This window comes from Elaeis guineensis, chromosome 2 (assembly GCF_000442705.2).
Source record: "Elaeis guineensis isolate ETL-2024a chromosome 2, EG11, whole genome shotgun sequence".
Taxonomy (NCBI): domain Eukaryota; kingdom Viridiplantae; phylum Streptophyta; class Magnoliopsida; order Arecales; family Arecaceae; genus Elaeis; species Elaeis guineensis.
This window is the reverse complement of record NC_025994.2, coordinates 17,345,521-17,356,082: the sequence shown is the minus strand read 5'-3', so window position 1 is coordinate 17,356,082 and position 10,562 is coordinate 17,345,521. Positions and strand designations below refer to the sequence as shown.

Sequence of the window (10,562 nt, the reverse complement as noted above, 5' to 3'; positions counted from 1 at the left end):
TGCAATCGTTCTTTAATTTAGGGTTCTGAATGTTGGGAGAGCATACATTATTCATTCCCCACATTCCTGAATTCCTTCTGATCTAAATTGACCGCTTCTTCCAAAACTTGAGACGCAGATCCCTTTCCTCAAGCATCTTCTCCACCTCTTCAATTGGTAGCCCTTTAGTTTCCGGCACAAAGATCAACACGAAGAATAGTGCGACCACCGATATGATACCAAAGAGCAGAAAGGTCCATGCAGTCCCAATTGCCTCTGTCAGAGATAGGAAAGACTGTGAAACGATCACATTAGAGACCCGACCCAGTTAGCAGTGGCTGCAATTCCTCCACAAACTCCCCTGAACCTCAATGGATATATCTCAGAATTCACAACCCACGGCACAGTGCCCATCCCTGGAGAGAAGAAGATTATGTATAATGCCAATCCGGCCAATGCCAACCATCCATATTTGCTTGGACATCCTCTCTCATACCACAGCCTGTTTTCCTTATGACACATATCCTTCGTCGTTGAATTTGAGATCAAACATGCTCCAGGAAATAACTGCAATCAGAAGTAAGAACAGAAGAGAACATTTAGATAGCTCAGGTAACAGGTAACTGAAACTCTGGAAGGATAGAAGGAATCCAAGCTAAGTGTTTGTGTTGAGTTTATTACCTTGTTGGTGCCAGAAGCACAAAAGCCACAGCTTGGAGATGATGCTTTCAAGCATGTCATGCAGTCCCAGGAAGTCGATGCTGACCGATATTCCGGGCAGGTATAGGGAGCAAAATGTGCAGTCTCCTGCTGGCTGACACTCGGTGAGTGTGTTGTTGCCTGATGGAAGACTGCTGAAAGAATTGCAATGGAGATAATAACACCAGATAAGCTGATGATGGAAAGTTTTTTCCTCCCCGTTCTGTCGATGAAGTAGATGCTAACGATCGTACCGATAGCATTAAGGCCGGATGTTACCAGAGAGAGCGCTAATGCTGTCTGGTTTGATGCAAAACCAGCTAACTGAACAATGGTAGGACTGTAGTACATGACTGTGTTGATGCCTATAAACTGCTGGAAGGCCTGTAGCCCGACTCCAGCGATTAGCCCCCTCCGCACAGTCTTTGTCTCCACCAGCTTCTTGAGATTGATCTTCTCAGATGATCCTGCTTCTTCGATCTCAGCTTCTACTGATTCTTTGAGCGCTCTGATCTCTCCATCAACCTGATGAGCTGGATAAATTTTTCTCAATATGGTTTCAGCTTCTTCTTCTCTACCCTAAAATTTAGACCACACTATTTTGAGCAAAGCATGAAGGTATATATATATATGATCTATATTTTGTAATAAATGTAATTCTATGAACTTGTTAGGGTTTTAGACAATGCGAGAAACTGAAACCTTTCTATAAAGCCATCGAGGTGATTCAGGAAGGAGTAACATCAAAATGAACTGCAACAGAGCAGGAAGTCCGGCAATTCCCAGCATCCACCTCCATGTTCCAGGTGCCTGAAAGCAAACAGAACCATCTGATAAACTTTCTCTAACCCCACTAAAACTCTATGGAAACATTTATTTAGTTATTCTAATAGCTTTTCAGCAAAAAGATTCCTTCCAGACTTTTGAAGTAATGCTGCATCCATCTGGTTACCGTAGTGAAGGCCAGGTTGATGAGATAGGACAGGAATTGCCCTCCGGTTATAAGGAAGCCATTGGTGCTGACTAGTGCACCCCGAACATTTGCTGGGGAGGCTTCTGATATATAAAGTGGCGATGTCATCGATGCCATTCCGACACCAAGGCCGACAAATATGCGGCCTACGATGAGGAGCGCTGGGTTTGGAGCAGAGGCCATGATGACAGCACCTACAAAGAAGAGGATGTCGGCGACCAGGATTGAAGTTTTCCTCCCAAACCGATCGTTTGCCCATCCTCCCACTGCTGCTCCGATGATCGCCCCTGCAATTGCTGTGCTAACAATAGCCTCCTGCATTTTTGTTAACCATCCAAATTAAGTAATCAGTGCTTACCAGAGCAGATAAATGTATCACTTTCAGGGGAGACCACAAGCTCAGAAGATACTGGCAGTCTGAAGTTTTTTTCTCAGTGGAAAAAAGAAGATACTGGTGGTCCAAAGTTAACAGAGCAGTGGAGCATCTAATTAAGGGTGGTATTTTTGTCATTGTAGCAGCAGACCAGGTGAGCTAGTCATAGTGTCATCTCTTGTCAAATGATCCCTCTCACAAGGAAGTTTTAGGACTAATTTGGTGTTACAGTCGATGCGAGAAGAGGATATTTCTAATTGGATTCATAAGGTTGGCGGCGTAAGAAGATTATAGTTGATTCTTTTCCATCATTTGAAGAATAATTGCTTCATCTTTTAATCCGTCTTAAAAAAAATTTAACAAGTAGAACATTTGAGGAATAAAACACCCAGGTAGAAAGTCATTATGAGAAGGGGCTTATACTTGTAACCATGTCTTCTTGTCGACTGAAGAAAAGTCATCGCGAATGTAAAGTAGAGCTCCAGAAATTACTCCTGAAAGAAGCATACCATCAGTTAGAACGTTATTTACTGGGATCACACGGAGAAACAACTACCAAATGACAGCTTGTGCCTGACTTGGTCTCCATCATCCACTTATGTAGGTTTCAATTAGATAGGAAAGGGTAGACTTTGATGAGGATGTGTTATGAAAAGAAATTATCATCCAAGGTTTTGCTCAGCTCTTCATTAATGCATTTTGTATTAGACTGTCAACTTCATCTCAGCTCACAATACTTCATCTTATCTGATGATAAAAATAGTGATCCACGAAACTATTCTACACATATTTTACTTATCTGAATTTCTGAACAATGTTAGTTGCAATTGTAGTTGATATTATGAAACCATTGTGTCAAATCCAGTTGGGAGAAGTCATTTTAGAATGTGTTATCCTCTGTCATGATGAAATGGGAAAAAAAAAATGATCATGAAAACCTCCATCTGTCACAGTTATATCCAAAAGTTTGTAAAACCTACATTAATACAAAAAGATGAAAATATCCCCTGAGATCTCTCTTTTTTGATGTGAGCAGGAGGTAGTAGGAAGCTACCCCCATTGTATTCAATTCATAAGGAATACAAAGTGCTTTGTAATAGAGTTCTTAACAGAGACTGACCATAGAAATTCCGCTTACAAATACATTACTAAATGGGAAACAGAAGCAAAACAATAAGAAAAAGCTTTTAGCCACTGGGAGGGTGTGCCAATGATTGCAGCCTAATCCATAACTCTTGATGATGAATCTGAAATGATGCTTCTCTCTCACACCTTGAAACAATGCCGACCTTGAAAGCCCAACAAATCCCCTGCGGAGACTCCCTCTTTAGCTCCCTCATCTACCATTTCGGCAAAACCCACCTCCCTGACCGAGCCCTCCGCCTCTTCCTCAAGCATGAGTTCAAATGTAGGCTAAAAATAGACCTCAAGCATGTAAGCATAGGTTTTATAGTAGCAGGACTTGGACTTGGTCCAAGATGTAAGTAAGGCATCTTGACATAGAACTGTGTCATGGTTTTGACGTGAAAATCTGGCTAGTGTAGGGAAATCCATAATCAAAAATCTATATTGCAACCATCCAGATATGAGAAGGTGCTTGCTTACCAAGTTGATAAAAAATCACTTCAGTCATACCAGTGATCTAGGACCTTTTGCTACAAAAATATACTCTTCAGAGGGAAAAAAGCTTGTTATCCTAGTGAAATACATTTCGTTTACCACTATTACGTCAATCTTCTGCTTTGAAAATGTATATTGGCTTGCTTTTGCTCCAAAGAAAATAGTTTCAGGATAAAAATTATGTAAAGAAGTGTAGAAACAAATAAACGAGAACATGAGACAAATTGAAAAAATATTGGATTTATGATCATACCAGTGTCGTAACCAAAGAGTAGGCCTCCAATTCCTGCAGAAAAGGCCAATCGAAGAACATATGGGTGCCTCCATGCAAGAGAGACACACTCCTTGAATGCTGATGAATCCACTCCATGAACTCCTCCTTCCATTGGCTCCTGTTAGGGGTTAGAGAGGCTGAAGACAGTCCCCTATGGATAAACACACCATGCATATAAAGAAGGGATGGGGAGGGGACGAGGGGGAGAGAATCTCACAAGAATAAAGAAGGGGGATGCATGGGGGAGAGAAATTTGACGATCAGTAATGTAATAGAAAGGAAAGTTACAGAAAGAATTAAATGATTACAGGTTAGATTTATTTTGAAAACTTATCTACCAGTCTATCAAAGAATCACTCTAATAAAAGGTCTCTCCTTAACTTGTTCATGATCCATGATAAATTTGACCAGGTGTTATCACATTTTAGTTCCATATAACTCATGAAGGAATGCTATTCATGGTATAATTGATCCCTTTTTCTCCTCTCTTGCTCTACCCACTCTGGCCATGATGGTTTCTATAGTTTCATCTTTTCAATAAATTTTGGTCTCTTTTGCTCTATTATCCTCAAACTAATTATAGTTCTTTGCTTTTGGTAAACAACTAATTATAGTCATTTATTTGACTATTACTCAATAAGATAATTAATAAGTTTCCGTGTTTAGCTTATAATATACATATAATCCTTTTTTAATATGGCATACTAGCAATTTCTATATACAGTTATGTTTGTTTTTTACCTATATACTTGTATGGAGTCAAAAATATAATATGGAGTGGATCAGAATACAATGCTTTAAGTAGGCAAAAATATCACACTCAAGCCTAAATACCATACTAGCTAGTATATCTTACCTAGTAGGCTAAAATAATAAATTTCAGAAAAACCAAGGTATCAATGTGTAACCTTGTAAGGTCCAAAACATAGCCAGTATAGGAGTCAAAGTTTCGAAACATATCAAAGCTATTCATTCATCATGCATATATCATATTCTAAATTAAGTGTGCATATTCAATATAAGATTTCTTAACAAAAAATGCATAATTTTTGGTAATAAAGTAATTACAATTTTTTTTTCTTACTTTTGATTTACAATTTTTTTTTACCCCAAAAGTAACTTCATAAAATTCACAACTTGCATATTAGTCAATTTATAATTTAATTGATGTCAAATATTTACTCAAAGGCAAATGAATTAGCACTCTATAGAAAAGGTGAATTGACTTACCTTGTAAGCACACACAATAAATAATTCCATCTAATGCTGAAAATTTTCTCAAGTACCTAATAATTCAAAAACTATATTTTTATGAAAATGTAATCTAATAAATTCTAAGCCTGGATATATTAGGATCTAGACAAGAGCTAATAATTACTTGGCCCAGCATGATCCTAAGCACGTACAGTATTGACCAACATAATAATTAGTTCTTGAAACATATTATATGAAGTTCAAAAATTGAATATAATACGTATTCAGGAAATTTAATAGTCCAGAACTTAGTTGTAATTTATTATGCATCTTGTACTACATAATTTTTAGCTTGCAAAAATTAGTCATATATAACATACAAATTTAATAATCAGGAATTTGAAATTAATTCGTACAGAAACTAAAAATGTATTTTGTTTACCTTTTAGAAATTAAGTTCCTAAATTAGATAGGAAAAATTAATTACCACTAATTTGGAACATTGTTATATATTGGATAGAAATTAATTTGAAAAAGTAATAATTTCACATAAATTAAATTATAGAATTTATGATATAAATAAATATAGTATACAAAAATTTATAAAAGCAAAATATAATATTCAGAAAATTTAATTACAGTTGATTTTGCTTTGCTGGAAATAATTATTGAAAAATTTACTTCATAAAAGTTTAAGTCTCAAACTATTTAATGTTCAGAACTTCTTTTTTTGATATCAATGAGTTAGGGAAAGCCCAACTCCGAAGCAATTATATTAGCTAATATAGATGTATATATAATATTGTTTACTTGAAAGTGTAAGTACTCAAGGACCCAACCAACTTCTAGGCTTATAGATTAGCAGAGCTGAATTACCAAAAAACATTATCCAAGATAGAAGTTAACAAAATGTGAACCTTATTTTCTAAAGAGGATTCCATTTTTTGGATTTAGGAACAAAGCCTTTGCTTGAAAAATCAAACTATTACAGACAGAGCCCTCCTGTAAAGTTAAATGGTCAGGTTATCTACTTTCAAAAATTTACTGGACTCCTTTTCTGGGTTTTGAAGGTTGCAGTAGATTTATAACAGATCTTTCAATCGGTTGTGAAAAAACTGTACGGAGATATTATCCACATCAGTCTCCGCTGTCCATGATAGAAAGAGACTAATTACTTGTTTGATGATAGGATTTGGGAGATAAGCATGGAAGGCAAAACACCATTTGCTTCACTCTTTCCATAGTATCCACAGGCCTGTAAATAGGAGAATATCTACTCCATGATAGTTAGATCGCATAGGTTCCTCTGATCTCCAGGAGTTCCATAGGAGGAATTGGTTGTGTGGGAATTCCTTGAGGCCAAGAATACACTGAAGAGTTGACCAGATTTGCTGAGAGAACGGACATTGGAGAAATAAGTGATCTACAGTTTCTGAACTTGAATCACATAGTGTGCAGCTATCTTTGCCCTTCCACCCGGGGCCGCTTCAATAGGTTTGCTTTGGTTAGAATTTTTTCCTGGTAACATAGATAAACAAAGTATTTTATTTTTTCAGGAATCATAATATTCCAAACAATGTTGCTAAAGAATGGTCCACTCCTCCATCCAGAAGAAATTGGTAGCATTGTTTTGTTACAAACGAAGTAGCTGTCCACCATTTCCATTATAGAACATCTTGATTCTTTGATAATTTGACATGATCAATCTCTTATTTTAGAGATTGAAAGTCAAATCTGTTGTGGAGTTGTATAATGAAGGGCCAGTCTTCACTTCTGTTAATTGAATCTAGGGCCTCAGCAATCGTGATCATTTTATTTGTTGATAGGAGGAATAACAAGAGGAAGCTATCTTTGAGAAAATAAACTGACATTCAAGAGTCATACCAAAAAGAGACTTGTATTCTATTACCGATTTAAAGTTGAGTCAACTTCTGAAATAGCTCAACTATAGACCGAGCTTATTTCCAAAAGGAAGAGAGCCGCTGCTGGGATGGCATCTGGAGAGAAACTTGCTAGATATAATAATATCAAGCTTTTATCAGCATGCTCTATGGTTTTGACACATCTAAAAATAATTTTCACCACCATTTGTAGAATAAGATTTGGTTGAAAATCCTAATGTTGGTTACTCCCATACCCTCAAATTCTTTTAGTCTACACATTGTGGATCAATACAACAAACTGATACCTGATTTATTTTTCTGTGAATTGTTCCAGAGGAATCTATGATGAAGCTTATCAATTTTTCTGATAACATCGCTAGGCAAAGTAAAATTGGATGCCTAGAATCCCACGATTGGAGTGATGATAGCATTCAGCAATGTTATATGACCAGCAATGGAAAGAAATAGACCTTTCCAACCGATAAGTTTTTTCATAATTTTTTCTAGTAATGGGGTCCAATCAATATTTTTGAGCTTACGAACATGAAGAGGCATACCCAGATATGTAAGAAGAAAGGATGCTGTTGACCTTATGATTGATTTTAATAATTATGAAATTTTAAATAATTATGATTCTAATCATATGGTTCAAGATTGAACGTAAGATTTTTCAAGTGTTCAAAATGAAGAATTTATCATAAGAATAAATCCTCTCAAGATGTCAAGTCAAAGCACTTAAAAGAATAAATTCTTATAAGTTTGAATGGATTATTATGACGAAAATGAGATTGGAAGAAACAAATATCTTTTGGAAGCATTAGGATCAAGAAATTCAGGTTTGAGAGACTAAAATATAAAAAAAATAAAGTTAGAAGGTTTGGAGCCGACTCCGAGAGATTTTGAGTCAACTCTGGTATGTTAGAAGAAGATTAGCACAAGCTCGAGCAGACTCAATTTCAATCCGAACCGGCTCTCTCAGAGAAGATAGAAAACTATATTTTTAGGATCCCTACTCGAGCTAGCTTGATTTCATCTGAGCATACTCGTCTGCAAATCGAGCCAGCTCGACTGCAAATGGAGTCGACTCGATTCACAGAGACAGCAATAACAGCTAATTTTTTGTACTTTTTTAATGACTAGTTTTTAGGTCTAACAGCTATTTCAGCTCTTCCAATGGTCAAAACTCATTCTCAAATCACTTTCAAGTTTACAAAATACTAGAGAGTTATTTAAAAAGTAAGAAAAAATGATTGAAAAAAGAAAAACAATCAGATTTGTAAGGTTCATTGAATATCATTAAAAAAGGATAAAAGAAAGAAATTTAGTACATTATTTTGAGAGCTTTTAAAGAGTGATCTTCTCCAACATTATCTTCATCCTCTCAAGCATCAAAAAAGAAAAGTGAAGCATCAAAAGAGCAATTCATCAATCTCTTCTCCGAGCTTTAAAGAGTTTATATTTTTTATTTTTATATTTATGCTGAAATTCATATCTTGTATTTTATTTCTTTATAAGTTTCTTTAGGAGAAAGAAACTTAGGGATTAGTCCCATCTAAGCCCAAAATTGGACTTTCTAGATTTTGCTTGGTGAGCCTGTAAAACTAACTGGATTGATTGTGAGTTTGAAAATCAATCGGTGTAAGATTTTGTTTGATGATTTTGAAAAATTAATTGGGTTTATTTGTGAGCTTGAGTAAAACAAATGCACTATAATCAAGAGGATTATAGTGAAATTTTCAAAAACTCTTGAAGAGTAGATGTAGGTGCGGAGTTGTACCAAACCACTATAAATTTAATCGTATTTGTATTATGCTTTCTTGTCCTTACTTGACTTACTTTCATTTCTTACTTTGCATTATCTTAATTCTTGCATAGCTCATGTTATCTTTTAATTCCATTGCAATATATTGCATACACCCCACAATCACTTAAGATAGCTTAATTTGAAGTATATTATTGCTTAGATTTTAGAATTTAGTTAAAATTTTTAAACAACCCAATTCAACCCTCCCCCCTCTTGGGTTGCTATTTTTCTGGGCAACAGATGTTGATTGACTACCCAAGATGGTAGCTATCTGATTTTTATGCTTTTTCTGAATTTCATTGCCTAAGATCTTTGATTTTTCAAAATTTATTTTGAAACTAGACAAGAGTTCGAAGGAGTATAGGATAAATTTTAATGTTGTGATGCTCTTTCTTTGAACTCCGCAAAAGATGAGGATATCGTCTACAAATTGGAGATTCTGAAGGCCTCCAGTAATTACCTTATCGCTTATGCCTTCAATTAGTTGGTTCTCAGATGTCGATTTCAAGATTCGATCCAGCATATCAGCTACAAGGATAAAAAGTTAGGGGGAGAGAGGGTCACCTTGCCGTAAACCCCGACAGTGATTAAAAGGCTTCCCTAATGTTTCGTTAATTATGATTGAAGATTTTGCTGTAGAAATGATATCAAATATCCGACGACACTATTTGTCCCCAAAATCCCTTGCTTTTAGAAGGTCTAGAAGAAAAGACCACTCTACATTGTTGAGTACTTTTTCAAAATCCAATTTGTAAAGAATTCCTTTGTGTTTGTGAGAGATAGCCTGGGACAAGATCTCATTAGCTACAGCAAAGTTATTTGCCAGTATTCTACCTTAGATAAATATAAATTGGGTTATGCCTATCAACTTATCAAGCTTAGAGGCTGGCCTTGAAGATAGAATCTTGGAAATGATCTTGACGATTCATTCAGGAGACTGATCGATCAATAATCTTTGATCGTGCATCCCAAATCTTTCTTTGGGATGAGGGTAATATAGGAATAGTTGAGTCTCTCAAGAATAATTTGGTGGTCATGAAAACTCTTAAAAACATTGATGAGATCACTCTTGATGGTGTGCCAGAAATACTTATAGAAAGTGAAGGAGAATCCATCAGACCCTGACGATTTCTACGAAGCAAACTGAAACACTGTATTTTTTATTTCTTCTTCAGTGAATAGCTTGTCCAAATCATCAAGTTGTAGTGATCCTTCAGGGTAAAGAGATTGCCAGCCAGCTTGAATGAGAGGTTTCGATGAGTTTCCAATCAGGTTATTAAAATGATCATGAAAATAATTATGTAGTTGTTAGAGGTTGTCAACAATATTGAATCCCCATGCTTCAATTCTAATATGGTATTTTTCTCTTTCTACTGCTAGCCTAGAGGTGAAAAAATTGAGTATTTCGGTCTCTACTGTTTAACCATTACATTCCGGATCTCCACCTCTATAGGAGTTCTTCTTGAGTTAACAGCAGGTCTAGCCTATTTTTTAGGTTAGATCGCTCCTCTTGTTTAGAAGGGGAGAGGATTAGTTATTCTTTGTCTACATCTATGCTGTCGATTTTCTCCAATAACTCATTTTTTTGAAGAATAATATTTTCAATATTTGATTGATTCTGTGCCTTTAAATTTGATCTCAGCATGCGAAGTTTCAGAATAAGAGTTATAACAGCATTAGGAGAAGTTGGCCTGGAGTTCTGCCAACTTTGTATCATATTATCAAAATCTGCACAAGTGAGCCAGAAGTTTTCAAATTGAAAT

General features: G+C 35.8%; 1 protein-coding gene across 1 annotated transcript; it reads right to left on the bottom strand.

Annotated features, from left to right (window-relative positions):
• Positions 1 to 82: 82 nt before the first annotated feature.
• LOC105060230 (probable inositol transporter 2) lies at positions 83 to 4,485 on the bottom strand. Its single transcript, XM_073251311.1, is given in 7 exon segments — positions 83 to 301; positions 304 to 546; positions 661 to 1,257; positions 1,381 to 1,488; positions 1,631 to 1,966; positions 2,448 to 2,518; positions 3,898 to 4,485. Coding segments are annotated over 7 exon segments (1,707 nt in total). The 5' UTR covers positions 4,031 to 4,485.
• Between the last annotated feature and the right edge of the window lie 6,077 nt (positions 4,486 to 10,562).